Source organism: Chelonoidis abingdonii, chromosome 1 (assembly GCF_003597395.2).
Source record: "Chelonoidis abingdonii isolate Lonesome George chromosome 1, CheloAbing_2.0, whole genome shotgun sequence".
NCBI lineage: Eukaryota > Metazoa > Chordata > Testudines > Testudinidae > Chelonoidis > Chelonoidis abingdonii.
In genome coordinates this window covers 341369341-341393883 of record NC_133769.1, presented here as the reverse complement: position 1 = coordinate 341393883, position 24543 = coordinate 341369341, and the positions used below count along the sequence as shown (strand labels likewise).

At 40.6% G+C, this 24543-nt stretch overlaps 1 protein-coding gene across 8 annotated transcripts in view; it reads left to right on the top strand.

Moving 5' to 3' along the window:
• YAP1 (Yes1 associated transcriptional regulator) overlaps positions 1 to 17785 on the top strand; it is a 167394-nt gene extending 149609 nt beyond the window's left edge. For all 8 annotated transcript variants that reach the window (XM_032762878.2, XM_032762871.2, XM_032762872.2 and 5 more), the window contains 2 exons: positions 13412 to 13524; positions 14260 to 17785. In XM_032762878.2, the coding sequence (XP_032618769.1) occupies positions 13412 to 13524; positions 14260 to 14495 (349 nt within the window). In that variant the 3' untranslated portion in view covers positions 14496 to 17785. The remainder of the gene's footprint in view (positions 1 to 13411; positions 13525 to 14259) is intronic.
• Positions 17786 to 24543: the final 6758 nt, after the last annotated feature.

Genomic DNA, 24543 nt, shown 5'->3' with positions numbered 1-24543 from the left:
AATAGAGGATTAAAGGTGGGTAATTTTATTCATGCCAATCAACGTGGGTTTATGGAAAATGGATCCTGTCAGACTAACTTGATGGTGATATTACAAGTTTGTTGATAAGGTACTAGTGTTCATGGAATATATCTAGACTTTTGTAAGGTGTTTGACTTGGTAACACAACATTTTGATTTAACAAAAAACCTAGCATAGTACAACATTAAGCTGGTCTCACAATATAAAAGAGAATCATTATGAAGTGGATTTGTTTCCAGTGGGGGTCCTTCAAGGATCAGGCTTGGCACTACATTATTTATTATTCTTATCAATGATCTGAAAGAAAACACAAAATCCTCACTGATAAAGTTTGCAAATAATACAAAAGTTAGGGGAGTGGTAAATAATGAAGAGATCAGATCACTAATACAGAACGTGTTGTATCGTTTGATAAACTGGGCACAAACAAACAGTATGTACTTTAATATGGCTAAATATGTGTCTAGGAACAAAGAACGTGGGCCATAGTTCCAGGATAGGGGACTGTCTCCTGGGAAGGAGTGACTGAAAGGGATTTGGGGGTCATATGAGCTCCCACTATAACACTGTTGCGTAAAGGACTAATGCGACCCTTGCATGCATAAACAGGAAAGTCATGAGGAGGAGTACAGTTATTTTACCTCTGTATTTGGCACTGGTGCAACCATTGCAAGAAGTGTGTGTCCAGTTCTGGGGTTCACAATTCAAGGAAGAGGTTGAAAAATTCGAGAGGGTTCAGAGAAGAGCCCAAGATTGATTAAAAGATTAGAAAACCTGTCTTCTAGTAATTGAGCTCCTGGAGTCTATCTATTTAGTTTAACGGAGAGAAGATTGAAGGACAACGTGATTAGAGACTATAGGTACCTATATGAGGAACAAATATTTGATAATGGCTCTTCAGTCTAGGAAGGAAAGGTATAACACAGTCATGGCTGGAAGTTGAAGTTAGACAAACTTGTACTGGAAATAAGGCATACATTTTTGACTATGAGGGTAATTAACCACTGGACATTTTACCAAGGGTTGTGGTAGATTCTGCATCACTGACAATTTTTAAATCAAGCGTGGATGTTTTTCTAATAGATATGCTCTAAGAATTAATTTGGCGAAGTTCTGTGGCCTGTGTTAGGCAGGAAGTCAGATTAGATGATCACAGTGGTCCCTTCTGGAATCTATGAATAGGGGATTTCAAAGGCTGTATTATTCTCAGAAGCATCAAGCATCTAGACTTTTGCCACAAGTTTTTATCATAGCGTGGTTTCTGTCAACTTTCTAAACTAACAAACCAGTTCATCACCTACTGAACAAAATTTATGAGAAAATGACTTCTTAATGTAATAACTTTGTGTACACATGAGCTTATCAATGTTTTTTTAAAATCTCCTTTAAAATTAAACTTTGGTCTCCTTTGTAAAAGTAGATATTCCAAACATACTCTGTGTTTCCATGCAGCAAAATAATATGCTCATCCCTATTTTTTAACCTGACCTTATTTCATATCCTTTAGAAAAACAAAAACCTTAGGTTTAATACTGAAAGGATGTCTAACTTCTTATTGTTCTTCAAGAGCTTGCTCATGTCCATTCCATGCTAGGGTGTGTCCACCACATGCAGTTGTCGGAGATTTTTCCCTTAGTGCTATCCGTAGAACCAGCTCTGGTGCTCCCTGGAGCCACGTGCATATGTGCCAGTATAAGGGATGCCACTAGCTCCACACCCTCTCAGTTCCTTCTTACTACCCATGATGGTTGCTTGGAACGATCCCTCTTGCTCTTGCAATGCTTCTTTCCCAGTGGTTTGGACTTTGTAGCATATTGTTTTTGTAGTTAGTGTTATTCCATATATACTTGTTCATAAGCTGAATTTTTTTAGTAAAAAAAAAAAAGGAAGCACCAGAGAAAGGGGTTGGCTTATGAACAAGTATAGAGAGGGTGAGATGGGACACAGCCTCTCCCCCCAACAGGGGGAGCAAGGAGAGGCAGCAGAGCCAGAAGGGAAGAGGTGGGGCCAGAGTCTCTCTCCACTTGTGCCACGCTGCTCTCCCCCTAGCCTCCGAAGCAGCTGCATCTCCAGGGCTGGTAGGCTGCACGCTGCTGTCGTGCTGCCCAGCCCAGCCCACTGGAACATGCTGCAGCTGTGCCACCCGGTCTGGTCCGCCGGAGCAGGCTGCGACCGCGCTGCCCAGCCTGCCAGAGCAGCTCTAGCCAGGTCAGAGACATCCTTCCATGGCCTTCCCCAGATAAAGTGGGAAGGGATTGGATGGGGAGAGTGCAGGAGTCCTGGGCTAGGGTGAGGTCATGTGGGGGGTAGTCACAGGGGTTACTCTCCTGACTCCCAGCTACTCCCCACAAAAAAATTTCCCCACCAGTTGCTGTCCTGGCCTGTCAGGGTAAGCAGTTGGTGCACCAGGACACTTTGTTTACTGAGGTTTATCTCCGTACCTGCAGACGCTTGAGTTAAACAAACCATCTCGGCCCACCAGCGGCTTATCCTCATGGCCCGGGAACCAGAGTTTGCTGAACCCTGAATGATAGGGTCGGCTTATGAATGGGTTATAAAGATTTTCCATTTTTACTTATCCATCTTGAAGGGGTCGGCTTATAAATGAACCGGCTTATGATCAAGAGTTCTTTCTTACTGTAGTGTATGTAGTGTGAATAGTGGTCCCTGTCATCGAGGGACTTTTGTCCCAGGGGCTGGGCATGCTCCGGTCTCTGGGCTTCAAGCCATGTGCCTCCTGCAGCAAGCCTATGGCAGTGAGTGACCTGCACTCTAGCTATCTAAAGTGCCTCAGGGAAACTTGCGTTAAGGAGAAGCCAGATCTGCAGGGGCTTCAGACCGTGCACTCAAAGACATTCATCTGAAGGTTGTACTCATGGAGGCAGCCCTCAGATTAGCCTCGGAGCTGAGCTTCTGCGAACTGACACTGAGCCCTTTGGCTTCCATGTGAAGTGCTGCCGCAACACTGTGCTCTTCCTGGCACCATTCTCCATTCCCGGTGCCGAAGAAGAAGCATAAGAAACAGCTCACTGAGAGAGGGTGCTTTCCGGAGCTGAAGAGGAAAAAGCAGAATGACTAGCATGGTGAGATCTGCGGTAGGCCACTTGTCCTCCCCAGATGCACTGCTGGCTCCAGTGACTTCACCTAGAGCACCCACCCTGACTCCCAGGAGCAGTCATGGGACCTTGCGGCTTCAGGCCTCTTTGACCCTGGAGGCTTTTCAGGCAGAAAAGGATCTGATGTCCCTCCCCATCCACTAAAGGCCCCTGCCAGTCAGAGCTGCTGGGGACAGAAAGTATCAAGGGGCCATCATAGTACCGCCCAGAGGAAAACCCTTCTTGGTTCCACTGTATCAGTCTCCGCCCAGTCATTGGCTCCCCAGCACCGCCTATAGGCAGAAGCGGGTACAGCAACCCCATAATATCTGAGGGGAGGGATCCTCTTCAGAGTCTAGAGGGGAATCCTTCACCCTGCTGAAGAAGTACCAGTAACCGACCTATGCACTGGACTTCAATACTGGCTGCCCCAGTTGGCAATTGGCCACTGGCAAATGCAGTCACAGTCTTGAAACCTGTGGGGGTTTCATCAAGTGCTGGTGCCCTCTTCCCGCCATTCATACTCAGTGGGGTCCAAGAGGCGAGCCACTGTTTCATCCCACCCAACACCGGACCCTGACTCCAGTACCAACCCCAGTACCAAAGTCTCAGAAGTGGGCCCAGTGGAAGTGGTACAGGTGAAGGAAAAAGAAGCAGCCCCTCCTCCAATACTAGCCTTTTCCTCGGTATCCACGGATGAGGTGGTCACAGACCCTAGTAACCCATTCCCTCCAGATGACCTCACGGTCCATCAGGAGCAAGTCGCCACAAATGGGAGCTGGAAGCTGAGAAGCTGAAGAGTCTGTGCACAGCTTATTCTGATATCCTGGCTTCAGTGGCTCTCTCAAGAGTGACCTTGCCCGTTAATGAAGCAGTGTTGGGACCTGTCAGGGCGCTATGGCAGACCCCTTCGTCTCTGCCCCCTACCTTAAAAATGGTGGAGAAGAAATACTATGTACAGGCTAGTGGTTGAGTACCTGTATTCGCATCTCCCTCCCCTCCCCCGGGTCCCTGGTGGTTTGGGCTGCAAACAAGCAGGACAGACAAGGGTAGTCAAGCGCTACCCCAAAAATAAAGAGGCTAAGAGACTGGACCTGTTCAGACACAAGGTTTATTCAGTGGCAGCCTCCAGCTACGTATCTCAGCAGGCTCGGCTGGGGATGTACAATTTTAATCTGTGGGACTCGATAGCCAAGTTTAAAAACTTACAGCCACAGGAGTCAAAGCAGGAGTTCGTGGCCATTCTGGTGGAAGACAAGAAGATAGCCAGGACCTCCCTCCAGGCAGCTCTGAAGGTGGCCGACTCAGCAACCAGAACGATGGTGTCAGCGGTTGCCATGAGGCACTGTTTGTGGCTCTAGTCTTCAGGCCTCTCTTACAAGATGCAGCAGTCCACCGAGGACTCCCCTTTGAGAGTACCTTTCCGTTCTCTGAACAGACTTCAAGCTTCATGGCCTCAAAGACTCAAGGGCCATACTTCGTTCCCTGGGCCTGACATGCCCCGAGCCTCCAGGAAGCATTTAATGCCCCAGCAGCCTCCCAGATTTCCAGTGCCTTCCAATCAGGAGCCCTACAAAAGAAAGGGAAAGGGCTATAAATGTCATCAGTCCCTACTTTCTGCCTCAGCTGCCCAGTAAAGCTCTCATAGATATCCCAGCGAGGTCAGGCAGGCCTTCTGAAGGTGCACCTGAGGATAGCATACCAGTCTTGACTACAGACCCATCCCACTTTTGTTTTTGGATCGCATGTGAGCTTTACTCACAGGCTGTTATGTGAGACTTTAGCTTCAGTGAAGGATTCAGGAGCATTCTTAAACTACACTGAATTGACCAAATGGGAGTGTGTACCATCAACCAAGATAGACTACACTGTGGCTGCAAACTCTTCAAAGTATTTTCCTCCTCCTACCAACATAATATCTATCTTGCTTTCTCCTTAAGCTGGTTGTATCCAAACCTTAGGTTATCTTGACGGTAGTGGTATGATCATATGTTTTGAAAAATAAGTAAAGCTGTGTGCTGTCTGCATATTGCTGGCAGTTGAGTCCTGAGCTCACACTGTAAAGTACTCAAATTACTGTATTTTGAGGACTTTAAATGGTACATAGGTCTTGTGCTGACCCTCTACACAAAGCCAATTTCACTCAAAGTCCTCACATTTTTAGATATATATGTATATTAGGATGCATAAGTGACAATAAGTTTCAGTGAAAGATCACACCATAACTTGTTTAGAGTGTAAGCAAATGGGGCCTCTCACTTTGTCTGAAAAGCACCATTCACACCTAAATAATACTTTCTTCTTCTTCTTTCATATGACAACTTGCAAATCAACATTAAAGGTGGACATCCAAGTTTGTCATCCACTCTGACTTCTGGTGAAATGGAATGAATAGAGGCAGTCCCTCTACAGAAGGATCTTGGAGGGCAGCAGTTCACACCTGCACATATTATTCTGTCCTTCATTTTCTGTTTGTACACTAAGTAATTCCAAAGCTCATGTGGAGTTCTGATGCCATTTGCTGTGATCTATATCTTATATAGCATGCTGAATCCAGGTGGTTGGTCTGTGGGATCCGTAATCAGGTCTTGATTCTTGACCCCCACTGTTTTGGTGGGGGTGTCTTGGTTTTGAGAACTTTGGACACCAGTCAGAAGGGGCTCCTGGACATAGGAGAGGACAGGGGTGGTGCTTGGAGATCATCATAGATGGGCAAGTCTGTGTTTGTTGTTGTGCGGTTGCATTCTCTTATTACTGCTGCTTCAGAGAGACAGTGGTAAGATATGCGCAAGGATGGGAAGCCAGACTATTGATTATTGATTCCAACACTCCTGTGACAATTCTCAGAGCAATGTCCAATTGCATGTCGACAGGTTTCATATTTGTGCCACCTGCCCATACTGACATGCAGTATATGCAGCTCCTGAGAAAAGAAGGGCTAAGCATCTTGATACCCATCTGATCCCAGCTAGCTTGTGGATTATATTATATTTTTTATATTGGCAGCCTAACTTTTACAGATGTTGGTAGTATGTGAGGGTGCAATCCAGAACTATTTCAAAATATTTTGGGAAATTCTCATGCTGGAGTTGTTGCAGAAGATGACATTCCGGAGCTTCTTTGCATGTTGGTTACTCAAGTGGAACGCAGCATTTTTGAAGGTGTGGTTGGAGTCAGCATAACCAATAGTACACTTTCAGTTTTTTCAAACCTTCTGTGAGTATGCATTCCGTTTGAGTGGCAACAGTGGCATCATCTGCATATCCATATTTCTGTGACTAGGTTGATGGCGTATTGCTGATATAAATATCCAAGTACGAAGGTTCCAAGACGGATTCCTGTGGGAGCCCATTGCTCAGTGGATGAGGTCTGTTGGTCTGTTCTGTCAGTAGGCACAGTGTTCTGCAAGGCAATATTTTTGATGCTTTCAGAAACAGGCCGTCCTGCCAAACAGCGTTGCATATTGAGGACAGAGCCACAAAGTCTGCTGCTGTTTTGAGCCCACGTTAATAGCTGGCTTTGTAGGTAGTCAGTGTGATTACGTGATTGCAGGTGCTTCATTCTGGTCTTTAATGCTTTAAAATTATCAAACAGACAAGCTGCAAGAGATGTTTCTGCCAACTGTTTATAAGTGCCAGAAAAAAAAAATGGAATCCTTATTTTATTCCTGGGACTAAATCACTTAACTACTGCATAAAGTACGGGATACCTCCATTGTTATGGAATAAATGTCACAGGAGGACAGTGTGATGAGTTGGATCACAGAAAGCTCCTTGGGACTACCACCTAATGTGCTGAGACTACCTCTGAGCCCGTTTTTCCTGGCAGCTTGGGACTTCAGAACTGTATCTTGTTGAGCCAGACACACTAACCTGCTGCGCAAACAGACCCAGGTCTGAACCACATCCCCCAAAACCTGCAGGCTTAACTGAAAACAGCTTAAGACATGCTCCTGTCTCCAGCACACAAATATCCAGTTCCCAATGGGGTCCACCCCAAATAAATCTGTTTTACTCTTTATAAAGCGTATACAGAGTAAACTCATAAATTGTTTGCCCTCTATAACACTGATATGCACAGCTCTTTGCTCCCCCAGGTATTGATTACTTGCTCTGGGTTAATTAAAAAGCAAAAAGTGATTTTATTAAATATAAAAAGTAGGATTTAAGGGATTCCAAATAATGACAGACAGAACAAAGTAAATTACCAAGCAAAGAAAAAAAAACACGCACGTCTAAGCCTAATACAATAGGGAACTAAATGCAGGTAAATCTCACCCTCAGAGATGTTCCAATAAGGTTCTTTCACAGACTAGACTCCTTCCTAGTCTGGGTCCAGCAATTACTCACACCCCTGTAGTTACTGTCCATTGTTCCAGTTTCTTTCAGGGGTGGAGAGGCTATCTTTTAAACCAGCTGAGGACAAAATGGAGCAGTTTCCAGGGCCTTTTATATTCTTTCTCTTGTGGGCAGAAACCCCTTTGTTCTCCTGTGCAAGATCACAGCAACAAGCTGGAATTTGTAGCCATCTGGGCAAGTCACATGTCTATGAATGATTCAGCTTTTTGCAGGCCAACACCATTGTTTACATGTTAGTTCGAATGTTCCCAGAAAAGCTCAGATGTGAATTGGCATCTCCCAAAAGTCCATTGTCAGTTAAGTGTTTGTTTCTTGATTGGCCACTTAATGAGACTAGTCCTTTCTCAAGAAGCTGACCAAATGCTTCACTGAGGCTGCTTAGAATCAAACAAATACATAGCCAATATTCATAACTTCAAATACAAAAGTGATACGCACGTACAGACAACATAATCATAACCTGCAAACTACAACCTTTCCATAGACACCCCACTTGGCCTCCTCTGTATAAGAACTGGTGCAGCCACAGGACCCTGGTTGCAACAATGATCTGTATGGTCACAGTATGTGTCTGTGTCAATAACGTCACGGACGGAGGGTGGGTTGTTTTGTTTAGAAATTAATATTCACACCCATCACCAAGCAACTGGAACCTTAACATTTTAACCAGCATGTGGATCTCAGAATACCTCGGGTATACTGCCATACGGTGGCTATGAGGTAATATTTAAATGCAAGAGAGTTTTTGGTAAATCCATGAGAGGGTGGTGGTGTTGCCAAGTGCGAGTAGCAGAGGAAGTTGCTGATTGCAGACTGAAGCTGACCATTACAAGTCATCGGTAGAATTCCTGGCGAAGCAGGAAAGATGCTCTTGCTCCTTTCTCCTGGTACCTTTTCTCCATGGTGTCTGCAGTTGCCAACTCCTGGTGCAGGCTTCTTGCCCAATATTTTTTCCTACCTTGGTCATAAAGAATGTGGCAGTGGAGGGATGTTGCAGTGAATCTCCAGCAGCAGTGGCCTCCTGAACTCCTAGATACATAAACCACTTCAGTCACCAGGGCACAGAATCTGTTTTCAGGGAGCAGAGCTTACTATGTAAGGAGTTGAGCGTTAAGGACTGCTTATTTTCTTCAAGCTAATTTTTGGTGGGGGTCATTCTTTCAACCAGCTCATTTGTCTTCTACATATGCTTGCATCAACCTTCCCTTCCAGTTCTGCTATTTTTGTCGGACACATAGTCCTTCTGATATCCCAGCTATCTTTTAAAGCCAGCTAGTTCTCCTCTGATGGGACTGAGCATGCCCCTTCTCTTCAGCTAGCAAGCCCACTTCATTCCCCTAGCTGTTTCTTCTTCCATCTCTTGGGCCTGAGATCTCTTCCTATGGTGGACCCTCAGGTATTTTCCATGGATTAAGAAGTCTGTCCGCACTAGCTGTAGTTGCCAAGTAGGTCACGGCTTCCTCTCCTGATATGAAAAGGTTGCTTTGAAGGCATACAGTGTCAGGGGGTAGCCATGTTAGTCTGTATCCACAAAAACAACAAGGAGTCCGGAGGCACCTTAAAGACTAACAGATTTATTTGGGCGTAAGCTTTCATGGGTAAAAAAACTCACTTCTTCAGGTGTGGTTTTTTACCCGTGAAAGCTTATGCCCAAATAAATCTGTTAGTCTTTAAGGTGCCACTGGACTCTTTGTTGTTTTTGAAGGCATAGTTATTGTAGCCAGTGCAGAGAAACTTTCAGTATTTTGTGATTCATTCTTCGGTGGTCGTATCTTCACATATTCAAAATCCATTATTTGACTTTAGAGAAATAGTTCCTGGTTTCAAATGCTTGTTATATATTTATATGTGAAAATCCTTGGCAACTTTACTTGCTGCTTTTTGATGATGGTAATTCAGTTTGTGGATTTATAAATGTTGTAAAGTAAATAATATTGGTGCATATGCATTAAATTAGAATTCATCACATGCATTATTTTTTATCTGAAATGGCTATAAGCTAGAAAAGTCAAACTTTTAAGCTGACTTTAATTCACACTTCCTGAAGAAGAAAAAATAGCCAATAAGTAGTCTGCTGCTGTAAAGAACCACAGCCTTGCTGGGCACAGCTCCAAAAACATATTTTATCAAAGCCCCATTGAGCTGTTTGAACCTTTTTCTTTTTTTTTCTTGGGGGTGGGGAGGATTGTAACTGTTGCAGATTTTCAAAGTATTTCCGGGTTAAACATTCTTTTTTATAACTATTCTTATCATATCTATCTCGAGGAGAGTGTACCGGTAACATGTGGCTTGGAATACCTGGTTTAAGAGTTTTTAATTTCTTAAATCTAATTCCTGTTCTGAATTGAGCATTTTACACTCAGGATGGTTTTCAGTAAAAACATAAATCAATTTTATACTAACTAATATGTTGGTAAGGGAGATCAGGCTGTTCTCTGTACAAGACATAAAAGACCCTGCCCCAAAGAGCTTGCAGTCTACATAGATTGAAATACAGAACATCCTAGGAGAGACTCAGAGAAAGACACCAACTTAGAGCAGTTTTTAAAAATTTAAATTCAGCATTTCACTGAACACAATTTTAATGGCAGTGGTTAGCGTTTGTGGGCTTTGTAGTGTTTTAATCTTTTAAGATGGAGCACGCAAAGATGCATCTTTAATAGGTGTTTTCCACCTTTTAACTTCTGTTATTGTATACATAAAACATCAGCAATCCAATATTTTAATTGTTTGATTCTATATTGGTGCTGATGGTAATATTCATTAGTCCCAATGTTGTGCTTTGTTCTGTATGAACATCAAGAAAGAGTGTGTCTTCTCCAGAGATGCACCCAGTCTAATTCAGGTAAGACAAGTTTAGACCCACACAATACCATTAGGTGGTATGGCCGTCTAGAATGGTGATTATCTCAAGAGATTTCTGTTAAAAGGCAGAGGAAGTATGCTTTCAGGAGTGATCTGAAGAAAGAGAAGAGGGTGGCAGTTCCAAGCATGAGCGCAGCAGCCAAGAAAGCTTCATTGTTCGTGTGATTTAGTTCATTTTAGGTTCAGTGCTAGCTCTAGCATTTCACTCCACAAATAGAAATGGTATTTTTTCACAGACATTTTAAAAAGCCTATTTATTACTTTGAACAGTTGACTTCTGCCAGCTTAAGGGAAAAAACATTTACTATACTGCATGGTTAATCAAATATGCTGTTTTAAAATCTAGATTAAAAGCTTTTTGTTAAGCAATAATCCTATAAAAATGTTGAGTTTTCTTGATAGTATGGCAAAAATGTCTTCAATAAATCAATCTGGTATTTCTTGTTGACAGTACTTTGCTTACATCCGGGGTTGAACAGATGTCAGCTATCCAATGTCTGCTTGTCAGTAGATGACGACAACTACTGCCATACATGTATCATGGGTGCATTACCAGAAGGATTAGTGTGTGTCTGAATGTTACGTCAAGTTGTGCACAAAAACTACATTAGGGTGCAAGTATTTATTTAAACTGGAAAAAATCAGTATCAAGACAGCTAACTGATTTCTGGTTTTTATGCTTCCACAATCTGAAGAAATACGGGTTTGAAAATTGGAAACAAATCATAAATATTCAGAATGAAGTTAGTGGTTTGAAAATCTTCTGCATTCTTGCTATGTGTTTTGTCACCAAAAATACAAGTAAACAGGAAATCTAACTATGTACAAAGTAGTACTTGGTCAAATGCAGAAAGTAAACAAACTGAACAATTAGTCTGTTTCTCTAATCATTGTCTGTTATAGTAACTTCAGTATTTGTTTTCACTAGTATTTTTCTAAAAACTTCCCACCATCCTACTGCTCTCCCTGGTGCCCCCTGGTAGCAGCAACTATAGGAGAGCTAGTGTCAATAGGCCCCTAGTAACACCTGGTTTGTTTACCTCCATGCCAAGACCTGTTCTCAACAGATTAAAGTGGTTTTAATACCGGTGGCTGATCTACATTAGTACTACCACTGTTGCTATGAAAAGTGAAGCTGAATTGGTGGTAGCACAGTCTTCTCCTTAGGGTATGTGCAACATGCCTCAGGTGGTACGGGACCAGGATTCATCGTCAAGTTTGATATGCTAATTGGATCATTAGCTTGCATAAGCTGGGTACTGATCGGACAGGCGACATGAATGCTGATCCATGCCCACAGTAGTGGATGATAATTAGAAAATTGCATGTGCAGAGACAACCTTGGCTTTCATTTGTAATATTGGGCTACCAAAAAAAAAAATTGTTTTTTTCCCCAAATTGTTAGTGTCCTTTTATTTAGTTAATAATTGTGCAATGCTATGAAAATGTGCTACACAAGGGATAAATATTGTGATTAAGTCTTGTCTACACACAAATTTGAACCAGTTTTAATTAGAGGTATGTTTTTTAAACTTATTTAGTTTAAACAAGTACAAAGCTCTCTGTAGACACACAGGCTCAGATCCACAAAAGGACTTATGTGTTGTGATGCAGAGAGTCACAGCGCTTAACTTTTAGACACCCAGAAAATCACAGGAGTAACCTTGCAATCCATGTCACCTGAGTTAGGTACCTAGGCTCCCAATACAGTGCATGGGAGGGATAGGTGCCTAAGAATGCATTCCACAAAAGCCATCATGCTAGGTGGGAAACCACCTAAGCTAACCAGTGCGAGATCCTAAGGAGACTCAGCCCCTGCCTCTCTCACGGCAGCCCAGTGTGCTAGTGATCGACAACCAGGTACCCCTTTCTTTCTTAGTTATTTCTTGTGAGAAAGAATTAAGTGCCTGCCTCATGCCACACAAAATACCTGGAAGAGGACGTGGTGACGCCTCATAACTTTTGGCCCACTGGTTTCAGCATTCAGTTGGTACGTAGGAAAACTGGGTTCAGTTCCCCCCCTCTGAGTTAATAGTCTGACATGGGGCCCTTAATCTTTCCTGTTGGAGATGTTCCACTGTGAATGAATATTTGGGCTTGGTCTACACTACAGAGTTAGATCAACCTAAGACAACTTACGTTAACCTAATTATGTCTGTGTACATGCTACAGCCTTGCTCCTGCCCATGTAAGTGCCCTACTGGACTGACATAATAACTCCACGTCCATGAGAGGCTAATAACGAGAGGTAATTACCACAGTGGCTGTAAATTGACCTAACATATGTCAGCTTAAGTTTGTAGTGTAGACATGCCCTTGGTGGTTGAGCCAGAGAGAGAGAGAGACTGTAGCTTGGTGGTTCGGGCACTTGAGAAGTGGGAGGCCGAGGTGTCAGCCCCCCTGCTCCAGTTAAACAATTAAAGTAGAACAACTTCCTTAGGAGAGATTGTGGGAGACCCACATAACAATTACCCATAGCTCAGTGGTTAGAGCACTCTCTTGAGAGGTGGGAGACCTATCTTGCCACAAGTTGTGGATTGCTATGGGGCTTAGTCAGGAGATAGCAGCTGCTTCATGCTAGGCATCCAGGTGCCTATGCACATGCCCAGAGGCGGAAACTTAGATGCCTACGTAATTTTGACTGCAAAAATTTTAGATGCCCACGTGGTTAGTAAGCAGCCAAGCAGGAGTTTTGTGGATCACACTGGAACCTAAAACTTGGACTTAGGTGCCTAGGTGTGGGACGGTTAGGTGCCCAAGTACCTTTTGTGAGTTTGGACCTTGCTACTTTTAAAGAGTAGCTTAATGAGATTCCTTGCAAACTATAGCTAAACTGAAAAACTCACTTTTAAGCAGAAAAAGGAATGTCTGCAAAGATTTTTAAAACTAATACCGTTAAACTGTTGCAGCTGTCTCATATAGACAAGCTGTTAGCTTTTAATTCTGATTCAGTATGGCAGCGTGTTACACTTTCACCAAAGCCATTGAGCTGATCCAAAATGTGCACATTTTACAGTTTTTAATTTTTGAAAAGCTCTACCTTCATATTTCACTTCTTTTCTTTTAATGTAGTGGGACATATCACTCCAGAGATGAGAGCACAGACAGTGGCCTCAGCATGAGCAGTTATAGTGTACCCAGAACCCCTGATGACTTCCTGAACAGCGTTGATGAAATGGATACAGGTCTGTTTTTCTTTATACCCATAATACAAGGGTTCTCCCTTGTATTATCTCCCCCTCCCCCCAATATATTTGTCTTTCTTGCTTGCTCAGTCATTAGTGCACAAGAAGGAACATGCAGTTCAGGGAAGCTGAGAGATTCTTGACAGCATTATCTTGTGGATATGCACCAGATCAGAAAAATTACAGCATTCTTTTCCGTAACTCTTGTCTCTTAGGAGGATTTAAAAGGTGTGCAGTTTGTCACAAACTTGTTTGTAAGAAATTAGTCAAAGATTCTGTCTTAAAGGGAAACTCTCCTAAATTGTAGTGGTATCTTATGGTTATGTGTGTATTGAGTGTGCATTAGCTTTTGGAGTAATGTTGCTTGTCCTAGACTGAGGACAAAAACTCATATTTGAGTATTACTTTGCTCAATTATGTATTATCCTTTCAGTTATTACAAGATGCCATTGGTTTTCTTGAATGTAGTATAAGAATACTGTACATGTACAGCAAATACTGTAAAGATCGATGTATGGTAACATTGGGCAACTGGGAAGGTAAACACTAGAGGAATTTTCTATGTACATTGAGAATTAAATACTGTTTGATTTATGTGAGCAATCAGATTTCCATTAATGGGATCAATTGCATGAGTAAGGCAACCAGGATTTAAGCCCTTAATTTGTTATCTTAAGTGTATTGGTTTGATACTTTCAGTATGTTTAATGTCTGTCTGTTTTATGTTATAACTAGGTGATATCAGCCAAAGTAACATACCTTCCCATCAGAACCGTTTCCCAGATTACCTTGAAGCCATTCCAGGGACAAACGTGGACCTTGGGACACTGGAAGGAGATGGGATGAACATAGAAGGAGAGGAACTAATGCCAAGTCTGCAGGAGGCTTTGAGTTCTGACATCCTTAATGACATGGAATCTGTGTTGGCAGCCACCAAACTAGATAAAGAGAGTTTTCTTACTTGGTTATAGAGGCCTCAGGGAGACTGCATTGTAAATCTGTGAAGGATCTAAGGAGATAAGACATCTGTGCCTGAAGTTCAAAACAAGCCAATGTGGCATACTTTTGGTTTGTGGTCAGAAAAAATAAACGAACAAATATTCAACAAGATTCTTTCATTCAACATTTTGCTCTTCCTTGTCCATCGCTGCTGTTATAGATTGCTGACCTCTCTCACAGTTGACTCTGAAGAATAGACATCTTTGTGATCTTTTTCTATTGCTGTTTCAACTACTGTTCAGTTGGGAGCAGGGGGATGATGAGCCTGTTTGGATGACAAATGCCATTCCTTTTGTACTAATATGCGCTTGCATATCATTTTATCTAAGGACTCAGATTTGTGAGTTAACATCTGCATGTCGCCACTTGTAGTTTGCTCAGCTAGTTGTCTCCTCTGCTGCCTGTGGCAAGTGGTAAAACACAACTTACTGGTCTGAAAAGCCCAAAAAAGATGTATCTGGTCAAAAGAAGTCAATATTGATTTGCAGATATAGCTCAAAGGAGGGCTGAAGACTGTTTGTTTGACATTAAGTATTTGTTACTGCTAGCTCTTTCGGTAGGCAACAGAATGTTCTTGTTCTTATTTTATGGTATAGTAAATCATGAGTCATTTTATATAGAAACTTATATCAACTTTGATTTTTACCACATATTCTAGGCTAACTTTTGTCAGTCAAAAACTAGAGGAGTTTTTGTTTTGTTTTCTGTTTTGTTTTGTTAGTGAATTTAATTATAGCTGTAGCTTGGGATGTAATTGTAGGTGTTCTTTTTTAACAGTGAAATCTACATTTTCTGATTTCACAGTCTTATTTAAGTCTCAATTGTCTGCTTTTTTTATATATCTAAAATGTCTATTTTAGCTAAATAGCTAGTGAGTACATATGGTTTTATGTTTTGCCGGTAACTTTTATTTTTAAAGGCTAGCTTTGAATGTAATCATTAGAATAAATGACCAGTGGCTTATTTTTCATGTCTACTTCCAAGAATTTGAAACTAGAATCTGGTTGCAGCACTTTGAGAATGCAGTGTCCTATCTAAGCTTTTATAATGCCTTTTAAAGTAGCAGGAAACCATACACTACATGTTTTTAATTGACTGTTACAAGTAATTTCTTGGTTAGGTTTTAATTTTGATTAAATCAGTGAGTTTAGATTGTGAAGTCCATGATGGGAGACAACTTAGTGAAAAGTCTTTCCTTAATTAGCATGGAAAAATAATCTAAATTGTCATCTCACTTTCTGCTGTAATGAAAACACTAAAAAAAAAATGAAGACTGTCCTAAACAAAATAAGTATTTAGTTCTGTGTGGTGAAATATAAGCCCTGGACACTATGTGTAGAAGATTGTAAAGATATGTGTTAGATGGTGACATGAGCAGGTAATGAAGTGTCTGTTAGTAGAGTTTAGTGCAGGGGTAGAGATGAATATGACTTACCTATATTTTAACAGGAAAAGGTGTAACACTAAAACATCTGCAGGAGTTGACACAGTTTCCAAAGAGTATTTTTAAATGAACAAAACAAGCATGAATCAAACTTTCAGTATAAGCTATGAAGTAATTTTTTGATAATAAATAGTGGCACCAGCTAGTACCTCTGTAATTAAGGGTTTGAGGGTCTGTCAGCATTCACATTATAAGTCCTTATTTTCAAGGGTTTATAACTGAACCATAAAAAGATTTTAGGTATGAAACTTGGTATGAAAAGTCTCAGCCTGAAAGGAATTTTTTTAAAGAAATTGTTTTAAAGGGCATGACCATTTTTTAAGATATAGGAGTAAATTAAAAAAAAACAAGAATTGTCTTTCAGTTCTTCTGTACTCCAAAAACTTAAAATGGCTGTATTTTATATTAATGTGTAGACTATTAACCTAGAAGGACTCTTTAGTCCTGGAGTTTTAAAAATTGCTTTAAAAATTAAAGCAACAGAAATTGAGATGTGAAAAATCGCCACTAAGTACGTACATTTGCTATTTCTCATGAGGATTTTAGTACTCAGAAATTACAAAAGCATATGTGGATTGTTGCAGAGTATGGTTTTTAAAATGTTGATTCCCACTGAGGCATCTTAACAGCAGTTACATTCTATTACACCAATAGTCCACGGATTAGTAGGCCACTTACATGCGCAATGACAGAAACAGTCCTTGAAACGGTAAATTGTGTCCATAGCAGGGATTATAGGAGCATCTCACACTCCCATTAAGAGTTCTTCCCTCTTTCCTTCCACCACTTAACAGACGATATTTTAAAAGACACTACATTATTTAAAATAAATTGAATGGTCTGACATAAAACCACAAAAGCAAGGAAATTCAACGTTTTGATGAGCATAGGTCAAGGGTTTTTTTCCCTTGCTTTTATGTGTTTCTCATAGCTTTAATGTTGGAATGTTTTCTTATTGTAAAAACTCTAAATAGCTTATACTATATTTGGGTAGCACTGCTGGGGTAGGTACTGACAAACTGGGAATTCTTGAATTGCTGTGACAGTAAACCTGTTTTGTGATTCTTTAATCAACTTTAAGACATTTCCGTTCTCTTTCATTTATTAGGGAATGTACCTTTAGAGATGCTGTACTGTTGACAATTGAAATTGATTTGGATTTTATTCTGCAAAAGCAGAAGTGATGAAGTGGTTAAAATTTGTTTGACATATAAGAGTGTTTTGGGTAGTATTTTATACTGATTGATGTATATATTTAAACAACAAAAATCATTGTCCTAATGTTATAGTTTCTAGATTTAAGTATACTGTGTTCAGAATACAGAGGAGGCATGTTAACTCTACTGTGCTTTAGCAGTACCGTGGCAGACAAATGCTTTGGAATAGGCAACAGTGTCAGTAAATCACATGGATCAAAAATTGTACCAATCAGTGTTGGAACTGAAGCAATACAAAAGAAGAAGAGACAATTTCAACATGATTAACACTTTACATAGCTTTTGCACATCTGGTGAATTAGTACTAAAGTGACTTTTCACTTGCAAGCATGGTTTTTATACAAATAGCCAGTGTGCCTGTCTAAAATAATTACTTGTTTTTCTGTATCTTGAAAAAGTACTCTCCACATTTTAAATGTTCTATGTTAGAGAACTCTTGAATGCACCCTTGTCAAAAATATATATATAGTTATCAATGTTACTTTTTAGATGTAAGAGCATGCCTGTTAGGTACCTAAGTACATTCTGTTACATTATTTTTCTTTATGTAATACTTTTTCAGTTGTTTTATGTGATATAAATATATACTTTGTGCTTAAAACATCTTGTTTGTTTTTACATTTAATAGTAGATAAAACTATTTGACTTAAATCAGGCAAACACATTGGAATTGTTTTTTGTTGCATTGCGGTTTTTGTCTGTTCTCTTAATCCCCATGTAACATTTTTTGTAATTATAGGCTCCAATCTTGCAAACACTTACGCACAAGCTTAATTTTAACCCTGTGAAGTAGTCCATTGAAGTCAGTGAAACTACTAGAATGTTTAAAGTTAAACATGTTGCAAGATTGGAGTCATGCTGGAAGGACATAACAAGTGGGATCCCACTGGGATCTGTTCTGGGTCCAGTTCTGTTCAATATCATCATCAATGATTTAGAGCATACAGAGTACACTTATAAAGTTTGCGGACGATACCAAGCTGGGAGGGGTTGCAAGTGCTTTGGAGGATAAGATTAAAATTCAAAATGAACTGGACAAACTTGAGAAATAGTCTGAAGTAAATAAGATGAAGTTAAATAAGGACAAATGCAAAGTACTCCACTTAGGAAAGAACAATACAAAATGGAAAATGACTGCCTAGGAAGGAGTACAGCAGAAGGGGATCTGGGGGGTCATAGTGGAGTCAACAGTGTAACCCTGTTGCAAAAAAAACAAACATCATTCTGGGATGTATTAGCAGGAGTGTTGTAAGTAAGACACAAGAAGTAATTCTTCTGCTCTACTGTGTTCTGATTAGGCCTCAACTGGAGTATTGTGTCCAGTTCTGGGCACCACATTTCAGGAAAGATGTGGACAAATTGGAGAAAGTCCAGAGAAGAGCAACAAAAATGGTGAAAGGTCTAAAAAACATGACCTATGAGGGAAGATTGAAAAAATTGGGTTTGTTTAGTCTGGACAAGAGAAGACTGAGGGCGGAAGTAGCAGTTTTCAAGTATGTAAAAGGTTGTTACAAGGAGGAGGAAGAAAAATTGTTTTTCTTAACCTCTGAGGACAGAACAAGAAGCAATGGGCTTGAATTGCAGCAAGGGAGATTTAGGTTGGACATTTGGAAGAACTTCCTATCTGTCAGAGTGGTTAAGCACTAGAATAAATTGCCTGGCGGGAGGGGGTTGTGAAATCTCCATCATTCGGGATTTTTAAGAGCAGGTTAGACAAACACCTGTCAAGGTTGGTTTAGATAATACTAGGTCCTACCATGAGTGCAGGGGACTGGACTAGATGACCTCTCGAGGTCCCTTCCAGTTCTATGACTCTATGATTATGATAAGATTGGGGGGGAAATCTCTCATAACTTGCATAAAACAATATGTTAAAAGAGCAAAATAACCTACTATATTTGATAGCCTGCTGAAAGTTAGTAAGAATCTTATGCATTATGAGAAATTTTCCCCTTAATTTTAGATGTTTGTAATGTTCAGGATTTACCTGCATAATGTGAATACTTCTTTTGGCTAACTCTAAGCTTGCATAGTATGGTAGATAACTAGTAAAGACACTATTTTTGATTTCAGGTTCTGAGCTATGATTTCTGAAATATACATATAACAGACCTTCTTGAAGGTGTTTTCCAGTTTAATTTCACTTACAGATTGTTTGTAGGGCTCTTGAATTTTGGTGTTCTTTTACTTTTTTAAAATGGAAGATCTGAATGACTTCTATGTAATGTGATTCTTCACACCTGTAGTCTTTATATATAAACTTTCCTTAAGGCTTTGCTTTTAGCAATCCAGCATTGCTCATGTTCAGCATGGGAGTGTAGTTACAGCCCTTAACATTAAATGGAGTTTTGTGTTTTTTCTCCATTAAAGGTCCAGAGCCTTCTACTTTCCTTCGGCCACCTATAGTCTGCCACCTACCCCGAGTTCAGTGCTGGGGATAATCATGCAAGTTTTTATAAACTTTAGTTTTAACCAACCCATCATACCATGCACCTGGAAGTGAACTGGGAGCCAGTACAGACATGGAGTACAGGTTTTATGTGCTAATAGTAGCCTGCCCTGTTTTAAAGGTAATGACACAATTGCACTAACTGAAGCTTGAGTAGCCTTCAGAGGCAGCCCTAAATAGAATGTATTGCAATAGTGTAGGATAGACCTCAGTGTTCTAAAATGCTCTTTAAAAACATTTTCAACACTTGACTGTGAACAAAAGTGCTGATTTTATTCTGCCTGGAAAAAAATGTTTCAGGGGGGCTTTGAGTCTTCAATGTGTTGATATCCAGGGCATGGAAACCACCTGCTGCACTATCTGGGATTATTTAGAAAGGAAATTCAGTTTGGGTTGGACTGTGATCCACCATGATTTTCTAGGGACCTGTTTTGACATAGAGTAGAGCTCAGTGACTGTTAATCTCTGGATATAGTTGTGAACTGCAGAGAAGCAGGTATTGTATTATAGCTTCATTTTGATGAGTGAAAGGTATGTGTCACTCCATTTCGGCACCTTTTATTATTGTTGAAGATCAGTTTGTCTGAAGTCTCTGTATATCTAGATAGCATCAAAATGGGAAAATATCTGTTGCACATAGTGATTAACTTTCCGCTGCTGTGAGTAAAATGGAATAGTCAACAGAATGTGAAGAACCAGCTTGTCTTAGAACTGTTAGTGAGAACTTTGCATCGAAGTATATATCGTGTAGTATTTGGTGCCTTTTTAACCCCCCCCCCCCCCCCAAAAGGAAAAAAAAAACTGTGTTGTTCTAAAGGGAAAGCTGAATACAAAGTTTATGGATATCAGTAAAGTTGATAAGACTGATATCAGTTCTAGTGCATTTTTGGCTAATGAATTTGGTTTTCTTTGTGTTCTAAGTTAAACCTGTCTCTCTCAAAAATCCCCCAGTAATGCAGAAACTACAGTGTGTGCCATATATAATGCCTATAAATATTAACTTTGAGCTGTTCTGTGTTAAATGTAATTGGTCATGAAGCTTACCAGACTTTGTATATTAAATTGGCTTCCACTGGAACTTTCTGTAAAATCGTGGGGGATAAATTAATGTTGAGATATCTGCATTTTGACTAATAAGTGATTAAAAAATACAACTGAGTGACTAAGCATATGTCTACACATGGCTGGCCGGGTCAACTGATTCTGGCTCGGTCTAGGTCCCAGAGCTTGGCTCCAGCCCAAGCACGAATGTCTCTACACAGCAATTTTTCAGCCCCACAGCCATAGTCCTGCAAGCCCACGTCAGCTGACCCAGGCCAGACATGTGTTTGGGTTTTTTTCCCCTGTTTAAACCTACCCAAAGAGCAAGACAATATATGTTTGTTTCCTAAGTCATATGATGATGCCAAAATGAACTCTGTGTAAGAGAGATGTTGGCCCATCTGGAGCTCCCTTTCTTCCCTCTGCTGATGTGCTTTTAAATTATGTATTTTTGTCCATTAGTTATAATTTATTGAGATTGCAGTAGCACCCCAAGGCCCCAGTCAGGATTGAGGCTCCATTGTGCTAGGTGTTGTGCACCCACAGAGGAAGACATGGTCCCTATATCCTAGAATTTAATTAAGAACATGAGAATAGCCATACTGGGTCAGACCAAAGGTCCATCCAGCCCAGTATCCTGTCTTCCAACAGTGGCCAATGCCAGGTGCCCCAGAGGGAATGAACAGAACAGATAATCAAGTGATCCATCCCCTGTCACCCATTCTCAGCTTCTGGCAAACAGAGACTAGGGATACCATTCCTGCCCTGCCCATCCTGGCTAATAGCCATTGACAAACCTATCCTCCATGCTCTTTTCAATGTTATCACCTCTAAAACAGAAATTATCAAGTTGGGATTTAAATTGCTCAGCTCCCGGTTGCAGGATGTCTCTTGCTGACAAGCATTCACCATATTTAATCACTTGGGATGTGATTGATTCCTATTTACTCCCAGAACTACTGTAAAGGAAAAAAATTGTTTTTCTCCTCAAGTACTTTGCCTGGCTTCTGGTTTGGTTGTCACATGCAAGACACAAGGACTCTCTTCCACACTGATACAGTTACTGGTGCTGAATTACCCCCAAGAAGAAGCTGCACTCCTTCCTCATGTCCAGTATTAACTGTGATTCTAAAGTTGCCCGATGTTTCCCGTTACTCCATTTCAAAGTCACTCAAATGTTTCCTTGTTAAATGTCGTCTCAGTCAGTATCAACTCCTTAGCTGAATTTTTCTCCTTCCTTCTCAGTGAAGTTTGACACAATAGGCATCATTTTTTCTATACCCGTAGTCCATTGATGACTAATCTATGGCTCAGTGCTTTTTCAGGAAATCCAGGCAAAGTTATGGACTTTCTCTTTTTTGCATTAAAGAACTGTAGACTTTCAAATGAAGATATTTTCCAAATCTGGAGCAAAACTATTTAGCTCTATCATAGCTTAAAAGTCTGTGTTACGCATACGGGAAGTGATTTTTCATTCCAAGCATAAGAACACTGAGTTAAATGATTTAATCAAGTTAGACCCATGAAAACTCCTTTTCACTTGCAACGGTCTTGCAGTTTGCTCCTTTTTCCTCCTCCTGCAACTGTTTTGAAATATTATAAAAGTGAGAAGTGCAGCTCCAATTTCAGAATTCAGTGTTGTTTTGCTTATCCTTTCTTTAATTACAGGTTTTTTCCAACTCTTTTCTTGTGTCCATCTCAAAACAGCCTGATGGTTTTTAGAGGACATTACTCCACCCTGGTGTTTTACCCTTCAGTTTCCCTTCCAATTCTCACATGAGTTTTTCATTAGAGGTTTCTTAAGTATGAGATCCATGCAGCCCATTTCCCCTTCCCCCCCACCCACCACAAAAGCATAGGATCTAATGGCAAGAGTGGAATTTATGAAGATAAATGAATACCACCGAGATATTTTGGTGAGAAATTTACCCTCTATGCAACTATCCCTTCCTCACACCTTCGAGATTGCCATTGTGTGCTTGTACTCTTATTATTACAGTCAATCTGTTGCTAAACCTATCTTTTTTGCTCTTGTATTTCAGTATCTGACGTAAAAGGTACCATTTTAAATATCCATAGGAAAAAGAGGCCCTTAAGAATTTAGCATGCACTAAAAATTATCCAAATGGTAAAAATATTTACCCAGAAGCTTCTAACCTTCTGAAATTCAGTGATTAAAACCTTGCCTCTTCAGGGCATTTGAGATATTTAGGTTGATCTTAAATTTGGTCTAGATATTGATTTAATCATAAAGATATAATCAGATACTATGAGGTTGGGCACAAATGTAAGAATCTAGATAAAGAGGAGACTGAGAAAAGAAAATCTCATTTGCCAGAGGCATGAGTCCCAGAGAAACTCAGGCAGCCAAATATTAGCAATGTATAAATAAAGCATTTTGAGCTCTTCTTATCTCTACTTTTTGGCCCAGGCTTGGAAAATAAATGCTTTTTTAACCAAAAGCCATTCTTACAGAAAGGTTCCATGTCGGACAGTTGTTCCCAGATTTACTGCAAGCCGCTTGCAGGAGAAGTGTCAGATGGTCCTCCATGGATTCTGCTTCACAGCCTCTCTAAAAAGGTGAAGGCTGACAGAGGCCATGATAATATGAAGGAAGCAGATCTGGATTGCTGTAATATAGTGGAGTGTCTTAGCCTTTCAGGGCTGTTTTGACGGTGGTGAAGTGAAGACATATGGTGAACTTGTCCTTTTATTTGAGTTGGATACACATTTGTTTGTGTTTTTATTTTAACTTCCTTTGAATGTGTAGAACAGAAGCTGCATTTGGGACTTCAGTGTTAGGTACACTTAGGTAGAGCGAATGCTGGCTGAGAAATACGAACCCTCTTCTAGCTCTGCAACTGACTTTCTCTGTAATTTTAGGTGAGGCATTTAGCCCTGCTGCATCAATTTCTCCTGTTAAATGATACCACCTGCTTTCTAGGAGTGTTGTGAGGGTTAATTAATGTTTATAAAACCTTTTGAAGATGGAATGTGTTATTTAAGTGCTGTCGTCATTCTCAAATCCTTGCTGTTTTCCAAAACATCCCTGCGGTTTTTCTGGCACTTCCCTTGATTAGGAGTGTAAATGAAACCAGAACTAGAATTTTGCACATAGAATAAGAGATGCAGATCCCATTCTGCCTGTGTGTGTCGCTCTGCCCCTCACTACCGTTTCTCAGACTCATCTAAGGTATTACTTGTGGGTATTATCCCCAGCCTCTTTTCTGAAAGGTAGAAATAATTGCATATATCTAAGGATAATATGTATCCCATTAAGTCTGAGGAAAAAGAATAGCTTGACTCATTAAGTGTAACAACTTAAAGTATTCAGCAATTCCCTGTATAATACTCAAGTATCAGAGGGGTAGCCGTGTTAGTCTGGATCTGTAAAAGCAGCAGAGAATCCTGTGGCACCTTATAGACGCTCCAAAACGTCTGTTAGTCTATAAGGTGCCGCAGGATTCTCTGCTGCTGTATAATACTGTAAGACCCTGAGTTGGACTGATATTTGATTTGCATTTATAAGAATGAATATACAAAACAAGTGCCTACCCAAAGCCATGCATGACACTTCTTTAGAAACCCAAATTGGAACACGCACATCCAGGAGCAACTTCCACTATAAATAAAGGAGGGAAAATACCCCTAAATACTACCCCCTCCAGCAGCACTTCCTTGCTAGAAACGTCTCTAAAAATGTAGAATGCCTTGAAGGTCAATACATTTGGCTATTTTGGACCAAAAAGGGGAAATGAAAACTCTTCAAAGTATATGCTACTAGCAGCTTCTCGTCTCTTACATCAAGGAGGCGCTAACATATCTGCTGAGGTCAGCTGCAACAAGTTATAGCATGGGGGAGATGGGGT